Consider the following 15,965-nt stretch of genomic DNA (forward strand, 5'->3'; position numbering starts at 1 on the left):
AAATAAATGGAAATTATTTTAGTTACAAATATTCAGATGATAGTAACCTTAAAATTGAAAACGAAAACTTAAAAATATGGACTTGGGTGAATAAGGAAATGCTATCTAAAATCAACCACTTAGTGTAATAGTCATTAGTTCATGAAAACACAGTTGTGTGTATACTGCTGAGATTGTTAAATGACAAATACATGGCTTTGGTTTCAAAGGAAAATAGCATGGGATATATGACGTAGAAGGTTTGAAATTCACAGCTGTCTTTTTGTTTTACAACTTCTAATTTTGGCAGACAACATTGAAACATAAAGCTGCTAGTCCACTGGATAACAATATTTTCATGCCTTGTTCCTTCCTTAAGACAGAAGCTTGATCTCCAAACATAGCTTTTTCAAGTAAACAAAAGTATGTCTCTCCCACATATGGGGCTCTAAGTTCATTAGGACAATCAGAGAGAGGAAGTGACTTAATAGTGATGTAGAAAGCAAAATATTACCCTGGGTCTAACAGATTTGTTTCTTACTTTATTTTTAGAAGGAGCACACACCAAAAAAAGCTGTGTTAAAGGAATAAATCAAGAGCTAAACCTGGGGATTTCCCTTCCACAAATGCAGTCAGAATTATCTATTGATTATAAATATTTCCAGAGAAATTCTTTGCATATGCAAGCATCAAGTGTAGGGCACTGAAACTGCAGGTTGTGACCTATTAGTGGATTATGAAATAAGTTTACTGGATCACAATTAACATTACAAAGACATGAAATAGAATAGACAATGTCAGAATGTGTTATTCATAGTTAGAGTGGGTATTGTCTTTTGAAATTTTTGTTTCTAGTTTTTATTTTTATTTATAGGTTCATTGTGAACTGGGTCACCATGTAAAATGTATTTCTTACTCTGGATCACGGACAACAAAGCCACTGCTAGACACAATGGCTTTGTTTACTGATGTATATTGAAAACTCTTATCCTTTGATACATACAAAGTTGCCTCATTTTGAATAAGTTGATTAAAAACATCCATAAAAGAACATAAGAGCAATATTATAAATACCCACCTACCCCATAACCTAGTTTAAGAAACAAATATTATAAATATATACAGTGTGAATAGTGTGAAAATCCTGCCATGCAATTCTCTCTGATTTATTCCACTTTTCATCCTAACATGTATATCACATTATTCATAAGGCTGCAGAGTCTTCAATTGCATGTCAGTACCATAAGTTAAAGTAGCCTCCTATTGATGAATATATTGATTGACATCCTTGATATTTTGATATTTTAAACAATGCTACTGTTAACCTCCTCATACATGTCACTGCATATTCATTCAATATCCGTGGGACAAATTGCAAGAAGTAAAACTACGGAATCAAAGAACATACCCTATTTTTTTGCTAGCTATGGCCAAATTTTCTTTCATAAAGACTATATCTATTTGTACTCCTATAACCAGCATTTCACATATAATTGTCAACAAAGTATATTATTAATTGTTTTCTTTCCAATGTGATAGGTGATAAATGATAACTTAGAGTTCTATTATGCATTTTTCTTAGGAGTGAGGTTAACATTTTTCAGACATTCAATAATCATCCTTATTTCCTTTTCTATGATCTATATCCATTTTTCCCCATTTTATTTTTGGGACTTTTTTCTTATTGACTGTAAGTACACTTTAAATGTGTGTGTGTGTGTGTGTGTGTGTGAGTGAGTGTGTGTGTATAATTTTATTTTTAATGTTTTTTTCAGAGAGGAAGGGAGAGGGAGAGAGCAATAGAAACATCAATGATGAGAGAGAATCATTGATCAGCTGCTTCCTGCACATCCCACACTGGGGATGGAGCCTGCAACCTGGGCATGTGCCCTGAGCAGGAATTGAACTGTGACCTCCTGGTTCATAAAGAGTCTACGCTCAACTGCTGAGCCATACCAGCCAGTCAGGCTGTAAGTACTTTTACCTTAGAGGAAATGAACCCTTTGTTTCTGAATGCTACAAATATTGAAGGCCAACATTTCTATTTAGAGCCTCTATATTTTTTGTGCTATATCTAGAAAAGCTTTTTTTTTTCCTACTTTAATAAAAGGTTGAAAAATTTCTCCCATATTTCCTTCTAGGACTTTTTTTCACATTTAAATTTTGACTCATCTAGAATTTATTTTGGTGTAGGTAGTTAGATAGAGAACCAACTTTATTGTTTTTTAGACAAATATGTCATTGTCTCAATACCTTTTTTAAGCAATTCATGTTTTTCCTGTTAATCTGAAATGCCATGATTATCATTTACTCTATTCCTATCTGTATTTGGGCCCATTTTTAGGCTTCTTCTTCCATTCTATCACTGTTTATTCATATACCAGCATCACACTGATTTCATTTAAATAAATTAAATATATTTTAATATCTGCCAAACTTACTCTCACAACATTATGTTTTTTCCAAATATTTTTAAGGTGTTCTTACATGTTTACTTTTTATCCATTTGAACATTATAGCCAATAAATCAGGATTTTTACAAGTGTAACTGATATTTTATTGGAGGCATATTAAAATAAGATTAATTTAAGTATAATGTTATGATACTGAGACTTATCATCCAAGAACAGGATATGGCTTTCCAATTATTTGTTTTCTTCTATGTTGCTCAATAACATTATACTGTGTGTATGTGTTTGTGTGCATGCATGTGTGTGTACACGTGCATGTACACATCTTCCTCTTTTTGCTAGTTTCTTCCTAAGAATTTTGATAGTCATTGCTATTATAAAATTAATAATTTATTCAAATATATTTTCTAATTGGTTGTAGTTTGTATGGGGGAAAATTAATTTGGTGTGCTTTCTAGTTTTTCATATGGTTTATCTATATTTACCCACTCATGTAATAATTTGGGTAACAGAATCCCTTACATTTAACCACCTTACATTCCTAGTATGAACTGTATTTAGTTGTAGTGTTTTATTCTTTTACTATATTGATGGACCTTATTTACCAATATTCTATTTAAGAATTTTGCATCACTACCCACAAGTACAATTGGTTTGTAGATGTATTTGTGTGTGTGTGTGTGTGTGTGTGTGTGTGTGTGAATTCTTTAACTGCTTTAGATCTCAAGGCTTTTCTTGCTCCCAAAAAATTAAAAAAAGATTTGGAAGCTTTCACTTTTGTTATACTCTAAAAACATTTAGGTAGCATGAAAATGATGTGTTCCTTATAGGTTTAGGAGGGTTTTTTTTTTTTATGAAACTGTCTATTCTACTACTCTTTTTTGCTGTTGTTTAGGTAGTTCTTTGGCAATTTTATTTCTATTATATTAATTAAAAAGTTTAGATTTTTTTCTATGTTCTGAAACTAGTTTTGATCATATGTATTTTTCCTATAAAACCATCCATTCCAGCCAGGTTTTCAAGTGTATCTAAAAGCAGGTGCACACAGTGGTTTCTTATGAGTCATTCAATTTCCTCTTTATCTGTAGTTATTTTGACATGCTTACTTCTTATCTTCTCCCCTTTACTTGATTGTGTTATCTATTTTATTACCTCCCATCGGATCTTGGATTAATTTATTCTACATATTGGATTTTTAGTTCTAGATATTTTATAATATACATTTTTAAAAATCAATTCAATTAACAAATGAGAAAATGTCATTAGAAAAAAAAAGATGATAAAAGGTCAAATTTAAGAATCAATAAATGGCATAATTGTAAAGTATTTTTATATTTATTTAATTTAAAAACTATTTAAATTGTCCCAGTACCAGAGATAGAACACTGAAATGGCTACTCTTACACTTTACTAATGAGGAATATAAATCCAGAAATAATTTGATAATGTATATCTTGTATCTCAATGTAAACATTATTGAACCCAGTAATTTTATTTGTAGAAATCTATTCTAAAGAAGAAATCAGAAAAGAACCAAAGCTTTGACCATGAAGATGTCTGTTGTAGCATTTTTATACTAGTGAAATGCTGGAAATGTTAATATCCAATAATAGTTAACTGATTAATTAAAATACTATTTAATTAAGATTTGGTAACATGGCTTATGTTTTACTTCAAGTGAAATTTCAGGTTGTATGGATCCTTAAAAAAGTAACATGATGAATGGGTGCAGGGGGAAGAAATGCTAATTCACAAGAAAATGTGAATGATATTTTATTGGGAGATATCTTGAGGTTTTCTTTTTCATAATTTTCAGTAATTTCCCTATTTAATAAAAGTATTCTTTAATAAAAAGTATTAAAGGACAATTAACGTGCTTTTGAAATAGCCAATGTGATTTTCTTTTTCTCTAAAGTTATTATTCCCAAAAGTAATCAACTGAGCTATATATACAAAAATAAATCAACTGCATGCATATAAATTTTGAGCTGTTCTCTATTCTCCTTCACACATACACACAGAAGAATTAACAGCAATCTCTGGAATATCTATCAACAGTTAAAAGATGGAGAGTGCCAGGAAACATGAATGGCTTAACATGACCTATTCCCAAGCCCAGAAAAGAGCAAACAAAAGCATATGTTTTAACTATGACAACTGAAGCGTTATTTTCAAATTCAGATGACAGTACTGTCATGTTATTTCCAGTAAATGTAGGCTTGGCCATTTTTTTTGTTGCATTTTCTAAACTCTTTTTTTTAAAAAAACTATTGATAAGTAATCTCTGTAAGCATATAAACTCAATTAAACTACTTAATATATAAAGAAGTAAATGCTTAAACAATAAATCAAGATCAATTATAAAGACTAACCTAAAATAATTCTAATTTATTTTAAGGTTTACATTAGTTATACTATATTTAATTTTTCTACATTCAAGTTTATTTTCATGTAAATGTATGCATGATGCATACTACATATGCATGCATACCATACATTTAGATGATTTGTATGTAGGCATTTATATTCTAATTTAAAATTTTAACAAATTTTCAAGTAGTTTACATTAAAGTTGAGGATATTATAATATTATTAACAATTATATCTATATCTACATCTACCTGCCTACCTAACATCTACATATATATATATATATATATATGCCAAAAAGTATGGATAGTTGAATCTGACCACTTAAAAATATAAATTTCTATAGATACACATACAGATACATCCTAGGACCCTACTTCAAAAGGTGTAAGATGAACTAGGACATATGCATAAAATATGACTAAGGTTTTTTTTACCCTTAATACATAAAGTTTATTTGAAAATTAGTAAAAAACGTGAAAATTCAAATAGAAAAATTTATGGAGGTTATCAACAGACAATTCAGAGAAAAAGACATGCAAATGGTCCATTAACATATAAAAAGATGCCCAAGTTCACTTATGAATAATATGCAAAACAGCACAAAATGATACCACATTTCATCTAGCAGATTAGGTAACAGAAACTTTTTTTTTATTACCAGTGTTGATAAGGATATGAGAAAACAGTATATTGGTAGTATAAAGCATTAGTAGGAAGATAAATTGGTTGTTTAAAGGGGAAATTTGGTAACATCTGTAAGAAATCTTAAATGTACATGTTCTTCGTCTATCAACTCTACTAAGAAATGTTTGCAAAAAGATATGTATGAGGATGTTAAGTGCAGCAGTGTTTTTAATATCAAAGAACAGGAAACGTAGATATCCATAAGCAAAAAATGAAACATACAGACACAGAATACTATACAGTCATTAAAAAGAATGAGAAAGAGAGCTATACTACAAATAGGGAAAACTATCCAAGATATAATTTTAATTTTAAAAGTTAATGGGCTTTCTATAGCAATATTATCTCATTTATAAATGTAAAGAACATCTGAGGAACAATATATAGTACACTGCTAATGCTGGCTACCTCTCAGAGTGGCACCTGAAGAGTAAAGAAAGAGAAGGATGTACAGTTTTAACCTGTTTTTAGTGTTTTAATTTTTAAACCATTGGCTGATCATTTGCAACAACATGGATGGACCTTGACAACGTTATGCTAAGTGAAATAAGTCAGTCAGAAAAAACTAAGAACTATGTGATTTCACTCATATGTGGGATATAAAACTGAAACTTCTGAACACAAACAGCAGAGTGGTGATTGCCAGAGGGAAGGGGGTGGGGCAGAAAGGGGTCCTAATATAAGGTGACAGAAGATTTGAATTTGGGTTGGGGGCACATGGTACAGTATACAGATCTTATAATATAGAAAGCCATACATGAAACCTATATGTTCATGTTGACCAATGTCACTCCAATCAATTTAATAAATAAAAATAAACAACTGGAGAGCATTACGCTAAGTGAAATAAGCCAGTCAGAGAAAGATAAATATCATATGATCTCACTCATTTGTGAAATATAATGAACAACATAAACTGATGAACAAAAACAGATCCAGAGACAGAGAAGCATTGATCATACTGTCAAACCTCAGAGGGAAGGTAGAGGAGGGTGGGGGTAAGGGGGAGAGATCAACCAAAGGACTTGTATGCATGCATAGAGGCCTAACCAATGGACACAGACACCAGGGGAGTGAGGGCATGAGTGGGGGAGTGGGGGTGCAATGGGGGGATAAGAACCCATATGTAATACCTTAATTAATAAAGGGGGAAAAAGTGAGAGAATAAATAAATAAATAAATAAATAAATAAATAAATAAATAAAATAAAATAAATAAACCATCGGCTGATATCACTTTCATACTAAAAAAAACACACTAGTTAAAATTAACTACTAATAAAAACAGGAGCTTGTTATGTCTAACTTTTTAATGGTTTGAATTTCAGTATCATTAAAATTGATTTCAATTGCAAGCGGATGGATCACAGTCACCACAGAAGTGTCTCACCCACACATAAAGTAATCCCAGTGACTTACACAGTTCTCTGATCATGTAACATCTCCAAAGGAGCCATTTCAAAGTCAACTTCACTGTCTTATACATGCCTAATGGGTCCAACAGAGCCATTAGGATGTCAGTTCTATGGCAGGGCTCCTGCTAAAGCTATTACCAAATCATTGCATTGTTTCACACACTTCCTTTGACATTCAGATGGTTCCCAAGGAACTGTTATCACTGCTATGGAAGTGTCCTGTATAGCTTACACTACCAGGGGAAAACAAAAAAGCAAAGGAAATAAATGTAAAACAAATTCTCTCCATTAAATACACATGAATAGCCCCACATGGTCAAATATCAGAAGGACTAACTCCACATTTGATTATAACTATTACAAGTCATTCAAGAAACCCAGGTGTTAGGCTAGCTATTTTTTTTCCACAACTCCGGCTGTTCCAATGAAGCAGTTTAGGATCTGAGAACAACATATGCATGGCTGTGATGGTATGGTGTTTATTGGTAACACAAGGTATATTACCAGGTTTCTGTGGTATAAAGCACAGAAGCAATGGGGAGCAGTACTAGTGGATGTTTTGGCTACTGTGGGATTGTAGCACATAATCGCTTTCCTGTTAAGTTCCTGAGCAGCTCAACAATCATAGAAATCAACAGGGCTTCTGATTGTGGAAACAGCAGCTCTACCTAAGGGGTTACTCCAAAGGCAATAGGAAATACACTAGTACAAATTAACCCTCAACCAGGTCTGAAGTGCTTCATTGAATGTCCTCTCACAGTCTTCTATACTTAGCAGAACAAGATAGATGGTTATTAAAATGATGTATTATTTAACGTAAGACAAATGCAAGGAATTTTACACAGTTGGAAATGAGGAGAGAGTTGAACGGACTCTGCTAGGTTAGAGAGTTTCCTGGGATACATTGCATGTCTGGCTAATCCTTGATAAGAGAGACTTCACCTTTTAGCACCTATCCCATAACATATACATAATAAATTCTTGCTCAGTGATAGATAACAACCACAACTACATATATGGACTATTTAATATATAGTAGACACAATGTGGAAGTACATATCCATTTTCTCATTCAATCCTCACACATGAAAAAAATCTGAAATAGAAATGTATGCATTTGATAGACAAGGAAACAGAGCTTTAGGTACCTGCCCAAGGACACACAGTGGGTAAGTGGCAGAACCAGAGCACAAACTTGTCTGTCTTATACCACAGTCCCTAGTCTTTACCACTTACTGTACAGAGACCATAGCTTATTTAGACTGCATTATTATGGCCATTTTTATTTTAATAAATAGTTTCACATTCCTTGTGCTCTCATAGTGAGCTGCATATATCTTTATCATGGTACTAACTGAATTGTATTAACATCAGCTCTTTATTCTCTCCAGTAGACTTCTTTGGGTGGAGATGCCCACTCAACTTTGCCCCGCATTAAGAACTGCTCCAAAACACCAATGAGTGGCTTCCCAGAAAGCAACATTTGGAAGGCAGCTATGCTCACCACTATACCACCAACGCAACCTCAGAAAGCAACATTTGTATTACTGACCTTGGTTATAGCTGATGAGACCAGTGATAGACACCTGACTCAAGATGTCTCAAGATGGAAAAATAATTCTGCCTCTTTGGAATTTAAAAATGGCACTGAAAAATATCTATTTAATCTCAAGTTCTTTCCTAAATAAAAGAAATATGTACTGGGGGACTTTATGAGGTTTTCTGCCCATCTTGGGGATGGAGATTTAGAGAAAGTCAACCTGCAGACACAGGACTGAAGGAAATGAATTCAAAAGCAAGAGGCAAAGTCTGGGCAATTTTTCCAATTTAGTACCTTCTTATAGCCACACTCTTGTGGTCCTGTGAAGCATTCTCATTTCCTTTAAAAAAGTTTGTTGTTGCTGATTTTGTTTAAGCTAACTCACGTTTATTTCTGTTACCTGTAATAACAATAATAAAGAATCCTAACTAATAGGGCATAAATCTCTCCCACTAGACTGTAATTTCCTTGAGGTGGTTACTGTTCTGGTCAATATATATATATATCTCCAATATAGAGCCTGGTTAAGGGTAGGTAATCAATAAATACTATTTGCTCAGAAACATCATTATCCAGAAGATATAGTTATTAATAATTTCTTTAAAAATTATCCTTTATTAGTTAAAAATTGCAAATGCTTTTTTCCTAAATAGTTCCCTCCATTTAGCTTTTTAATAAGCAATTTAATTTTCACTTTTTATAATACAACTGTTTCATTTAGGCAATATGTGAAAAATGCATTCTTGGAAATTGATTATTTAAATTTAGTTGCTGATACAGGTTTTTTTCTCTCACCAGTCTAATATATAATCAAATGTGATTATTAAAGAATACCCTAGTCACTGAAGTGTATGCTCAGATAGGACTTCCAAATCCTTCTAAGAAACATCCATTGGATCACCTATCAGAGGCAGGATCGGGGTTAGATGACCAGAGGTTTGACCCATTTCTGCCCTTGGGAAATTAGAGAAGTGCTACAAAAATATTTTATCTTTTAGCTTTAATGTTTCCCCTCAGAGTAGTGCACATTTCTCATTTATTTAGTGCCCACTGTGCTCCAGATCCAGTGACTAAGTACTGAAGCTAAAACAGTGAATAGAGCAAGTCCTACCTTCCCATAGCTTGCTGTCTAGTATTTATCAAAAACTCTTATGAGGACACAAAACACACAATTCAAGTATTAGACTCTAATGAATAGTAACATTGGCAGTAAGGTGAAATGAGAGGGGAAAGGGGTTAAAATTTAAAAGAAAAGCATTATAACTGATATCAAAGTTTCCTGCTCACAGGCCTCAGGATGGAGGTAGCTTCAGTACATCTGCACTTTTCCTGTTGTCTATTAACTCTCAATAGACAACAAAATGTTTACTTAAGACAGATGTGAAGGAATGGAAACGAAGTTCCTAAGTGTTCTGATTCCCTTGTGAAAGCCAGGAACTCCAGATGCCCTCTGCTCCCTGGTGCTCTCCCTTCCCTGTGCTTTTGGTGCTGAAATGAGGGGCTATTTATTTTAATTCTTCATGAGTTATGGCGTGTCAGAGACTTAAATCCAATTATGGGAATTCATAATAGAAGTTTATGAAAATGGGAAAAAGAAGCATTTTGAAAGGCTTGACCAATTAATGAAATGAAAGAAAGAAGTCCTTCATAGATGAAATTTTAGGAATGGAAGCAGAAAATCCATATCATAATCTCCTAGACAGAGAGAACTGAAAGTGTCTTTGAAATCCCATCTCAGAATCTTTCTTAGCTGAACAATTCACCCAAATTAACAATTTCCCCTATCTTCACTTTTCTCCCACAGGAGTGAAGCTTAAATCATCCTAAACTGGTCCGTGATATTGTGCCCATTGCCTCATCAATAATCTGAAAACCAGAATATATAGATAGATAGAAACAAATAAAATGTCACTGACAGTACTGAGGCATAGGGATGGGTGGCATGATGTCTCAGCAGTGAAATGTATAAACACTAACATTTTCAAGCTGTTTCACTCTTTTCAAATATAGGATCTACAAACTAACAGTAATGTAATAGATAGGCCTGCATTCATGAATGGATGAGATCGATGGGAAATAAATAGCTACATTTCCACACAAACATCAAGTTCAATTCATTGAAAATAACTTATTTCCTCAAATTAACATGCTTTCAGAAGAACCATTTACACTCTCATTTCAACTCCAAGCTTCTCTGCAAGAATCTATGAAAATGTTGAAGGCAGGTCATGTCTGCTTATCACTGATTGAAAATTTATGAAATCCAAATTGGAGAAATCTTACTATAGGTCATAAATAAGGTTCCAAATTTTATGCTGTTTATTGAAAATTAATAGCAGGAGTCAGAGTAATACTTTCAGAGCTGTAACTGAGCAGAGAAAAGTTGTTCAAGTTCAAGTCTTATATTCATATGTAATCTAAGGAAGGGAAAAATGGCTATTTGGAAAACAATCAACTGCATTTAGGTAACTGGCATCTGAATTGCTATTTTATCTCTTCCTCCTATGTATAATGTAGCTAACAATAGAATCGATTTCACAGCGTGGTCACGAAGATAAAATGAGTTGAAAACATTAAAAGTATGTTTGGAAATGATAAAGTGCTGATCAAAAATATGCATTCATATTGTACTTATATGTTGCAAGTAGTATTCTAAACCTTTATATACATTGATTCATCCAAGTATCACAAAATCGTAGAGGCAGATACAATTATCGTTATGTAACAGATGATGAAATTCAGGCACAGAAACTTTATATAAATTTCCCAAGGTCACACAGCTGGGATTTAAACCGAGGTTGCCTTGCTCCACATTGCAAACTTTTACTAACTATGCTCTACTGTCTCTCTAAATTGAAATCATTCTTGGAGGTGCACATTGGACCAACAGAAGCTTGCAGTTAAGGACTAGTTTTTTGCAGACTGGATCATAGGTTTACCTTAGCAGCCAAGACCAATTTTGTGTTACCCTATCCAGGGCTGAAAATAAACCATAAGGAAAATAAACCTGCAAGGGAAAGAATGCATCTCCTTTACTCCTGAGTCTTCCAACCCTGTCTCAGTAGAAATAGTTAATGATGAAGGTAGATGGTTGATTAGACTAAAGGCCAAATGAAACTGAACAGTCCCAAATATTCCTAAAAGTCCTTAACACATCTAAGAGAGATGACACATTAACAAAGTATAGTGGCTCACCAGGTGAGCAGCTCTCATGGGGGGAGGGGTAATGTACCTTTAGGTAAAGCTGATGATAGTAGATATTCCCCTGATCCTTTTCCCCCAGCCTCTTACCAATTTGAAACTCTGCCCTGTGGTCAGTTGTGAGGATCTCCCCAAAGTGTTGATTTTTATCAGTCATTTATAAATATTGTTTTCAGTATCCCTATGCAAAAGGGCAAAACTCAATCAATAAGCACAGTGAAAGCAAAGATAAAAGGACATCAATGTCCCCTCACTGACGAATGGCAGTATAAATACACAGAGGAAAGAATGAACAGCATTTCTTTCATTTGAAGCCATGATTTATAATTAAGGACATGGATATAGATAGTGTGATTGTAAAGCCAAGCCAGAGAAGCTGAAGGAAAAGACCAAGGCCATTTGGTAGGAAGCACTTTAAAATTATAACAGTATTGGAACTATAATAAATTCACGGCTAGAGTCCTGCAACAAGTTGTAGATAACATAGAAAATCATGAGGCCAAACCCAAAGCAACCTGATTTGAATTTCTGGCCCCATGCTAAATCTACGCTTCCCTCTCCCACCTTAAATCTTGCTTTTCTTTCTCCCCAACACCCCCTCATCTCCTTTTTATCACCAATATACACACATGAAGTTTTCCAGAGAAAAGCAAACCAGTAAGCTGCCAAGGAATTAATCTCTGACAGCTTAGCCAGGTCAGTGTGGTGTTTGTCAGAGGGGCAGGAGTCCACTTTGTGGGGCGGGTGTCAGGGGTGGGATGAGATAAAAATAATAGGTGGTCAAATCTTGGGAAAACTTGCCTTGTGTAGATCCAGTTTGAGCCTCCATGTCACAACAAACAGGAGAGAATTTGAAACCTGTAATATGAAATATTTTATTAATTAATCCTTGTCCAAGTCATCTGGGATTCCTAAATCTTTAATCCTTATATCTATACTATTTTTTAATTAACAGATTCAATGAAATATGATTCCCATACTATAATGTTCACCTTCTTCAAGTGTACAATTCAGTGGTTTTTAGTAGTTTCACAGAGTTGTACAACCATCACTATTATCTATTTCCAGAATAGTTTCATTACCCAAAATCCAAACCCCATACTTAGGGTCTGGCAGGAATATTTTAATGTTTCAAGCCAGTGAACTGGTTATAACTTCAGATGTCAGGAGTGAGATGAAGCAGAATGAAAAGGCTTGGCAATAAGGAGATCATCCACCACCTCATTTCACATAAATTTGGTTACTAAATTTTGTTTGACAGTTGAAGCCCAGAAAGTATAGGAACCATTCCAAGGTCTCCTAACTTACATCCTAATGCTCTTTTACTTACATAGGTATGCATACATACATCAAATATGTTCCCTTCTCATTTCCATACTTCACTTCCTGTGTTCTTTTTTTTGCTTTTAACAATTTTCTTTTTTAAAAATTTCTTTATTGATTAAGGTATTACATATGTGTCCTTATACCCGCATTACTCCCCCAACACCCCCACTCATGTCTTCACCCCCCTGTTGTCTGTATCCATTGGTAAGGCTTATATGCATGCATACAAGTCCTTTGGTTGATCTCTCCCCTTACCTCCACCCTCCCCTGCCTTCCCTCTGAGTTTTGACGGTCTGATTGATGCTTCTCTGTCTCTGGATCTGTTTTTGCTCATCAGCTTATGTTGTTCATTATATTCCATAAATGAGTGAGATCATGTGGTATTTATCTTTTTCTGACTGGCTTATTTCACTTAGCATAATGCTCTCCAGTTCCATCCATGCTGTTGCAAATAGTAAGAATTCCTTCTTTTTTTACTGCAGCGTAGTATTCCATTGTGTAGATGTACCACAGTTTTTTCATCCACTCATCTGCTGATGGGCACTTAGGCCGTTTCCAAGTCTTAGCTATGGTGGATTGTGCTGCTATGAACATAGGGGTGCATATATCCTTTCTGATTGGTGTTTCTAGTTTCTTGGGATATAGTCCTAGAAGTGGTATCACTGGGTCAAATGGGAGTTCCATTTTTAGTTTTTTGAGGAAACTCCATACTATTCTCCACACAAGTCAACAATACCTATATAAAGACATGAAAATAAACTAAAAAGCCCAGGTGGTGGGCTCAGTGGCTAGAGCATTGGCCCTGGGACTGGAGGATCCTGGGTTCAATCCCAGTCAAAGGTATGTACCTTGGTTGCAGGCTTGATCCTGGGCCCCAGTCAGGGCACATGTGGGAGGCAACCAATTGATGTGTCTCTCTCACATTGATGTTTCTCTCTGTCTCTCCGCCTTCCTGCCACCCTCTCTAAGCATCAATTGAAAAAAATATCTTCAGGTGAGGATTAACAAAAATAAGAAAATAAACTAAGAAATCAAGACCCCAAGGATACTTGGTGATATTACAAAGTGTTATGGCCTATCATTTAGGAAATGATACTCTAACCAGTGGGCAAATGGTCATTCCAAATTATACCCTGTGGCCAGTGTTCCATATGGGCTGAAGAGTATAAGAAGGACAGAATAGAAAAATCTGTACATACAGGGATGTTGACTACTTGTCTCCCACTTGGGAAAACACTAATTAGCCACTGCTATCACACCAAGCCTTGTGGTCATGGTGATGGGGACCTATCAAATTTAGACAAACAGAATGAGGAAGATAATAGATTAATGTGTTTAATAAACATTAATGTGTTTTTTATGAAAGGATTTTGTTCTTTGGTAAAGACAGAGAGCAGAAATAAAATACATCAACCTCTTCCCAACAAACCAAAGAAACAAAACTTTTCCACTTCTAAAAGTTGTAAGAAAATAACATAATTACAATTTAATGACACTACTATTATTACTCATTGTCTAGCAAATAGGTGATGCTAATTTACCTTCTTTTTTAAAAAATCATTTCAGTCTAACTTGATTAATTTGAATCTGTACACTCGGCATATTAATCTCAATCAAATAGGAAGCACATCAAGAATATGGTTGCTATACAACTGTTCATTTCATTTTTCACATATTGATATAAAGCCAACATACAGGGAATGCATACTTTCTACAATAAATACCATTAGTATTGCACTGGCAAATAAATATGAAAATAAAAGGTGAGTAATAAATAAGACATATCACTGACTACATGAGATTATTTCCCTTGGGGGATCACCAGAAAGAAAAAGTATTTTGTCTATCATTGTAAATAAATGTGCCTGTGTGCCAGATCCTTAGGTATGTGCCTTGTCTATGTGACCCTGCTAACTTGCATTTCCATTCTGCATATTAAATAAAAAACAGGCAGACAAAGAGAAGGAAAACAACTTTGAGGCTAAAAACTGCATTCTCTCGGTTTTTACTTAAACAGTAAAGAAAGTTCTATTACCATTGTCCCCATCAGACTTCCTTTCATGGTCAGTGTCAGTCAAGGACAATGCAGAGTTGGCCCGGCTGGACAAACAGGAACTGTGCTCTGATTTCATCCCCCTTATCCACATCCTCAGTGCATGGTCAGGTGAGGCAGCGCCTTCTGTCTCTGTGTCCACATCAGATCCCATCTCAAGCTGGTAGCCATGCTGAGAGACACTGTGCATGTCAGTCTGGTAGCCAGAGCAGAGAGTGCGAGGAGTTTCACAGAATTCCATCTCTATAGAGAAACAAAGTTCAGAGAAAAAAGTTTAGCATTATGAAACAATACCTGATAAAATTCTTTTTGTCCTCATGTCCCCCTCTCCTATTGCTAGTAATTGTGTGTTTTTACAAAATTAGAATTCTGGCCATTTTATTTATGGTAGCTACATTCTGTGCTTATTTTGCACTTCTGTAGCTTAGAATTATGCTCCTGTTGATTTGTACAAGGTTCTGGAAAAAGCATGCCCAAAATAGCTTTATAGCTACAATTTTAGGTTGCACAAAATGTAATGAAATAAGTGAGTGCAGAGGAGTATAAAGTGTAGAAAGCTATCCTTTAAAAGATATTTCCCTTACAGGAAGAATATATATGATCTATAGAGTACACTTAGGCTAAAACTATTAAAATTACCAGATTTTCTAAGCATGTCATATACCTTAGAGTTAAAAATAAATAATTCAATATGAAGAAATAATATGAAGAATATTATTCAATATGAAGAATAATTCAACTCTGAAGAAAAAAATGCTAAGTTTAAATATACTTTCCTGAAGTATTTTTCCTAAAACATATTAGTCTAATCTCTAAAATTATAAGTACTTAATATCATTATTTCCCATTATCTCCAAGGACTTTGAAGCCTACTTTATGCTTATTATTCTGTTTCATTCGTTATTTCAACAAAAACATAATTGTATACTGTACCTCAACAGTGCTTCATAGTTTGGATTTTATCCCCTTTTCCACCAAATCTTA

General features: G+C 34.3%; 1 protein-coding gene across 1 annotated transcript in view; it reads right to left on the minus strand.

Moving 5' to 3' along the window:
* The window catches only part of TENM1 (teneurin transmembrane protein 1), a 934,848-nt gene that overhangs the window by 552,015 nt on the left and 366,868 nt on the right, over nucleotides 1–15,965 (minus strand). Inside the window, exons 5-6 of the mRNA XM_081115196.1 lie at nucleotides 14,964–15,224; nucleotides 12,404–12,460 (exon numbers count right to left, since the gene is read on the minus strand). Of these exons, the coding sequence (XP_080971322.1) occupies nucleotides 12,404–12,460; nucleotides 14,964–15,224 (318 nt within the window). The remainder of the gene's footprint in view (nucleotides 1–12,403; nucleotides 12,461–14,963; nucleotides 15,225–15,965) is intronic.

Source organism: Myotis nattereri, assembly GCF_964212035.1.
Source record: "Myotis nattereri genome assembly, chromosome: X".
NCBI classification, from domain to species: domain Eukaryota; kingdom Metazoa; phylum Chordata; class Mammalia; order Chiroptera; family Vespertilionidae; genus Myotis; species Myotis nattereri.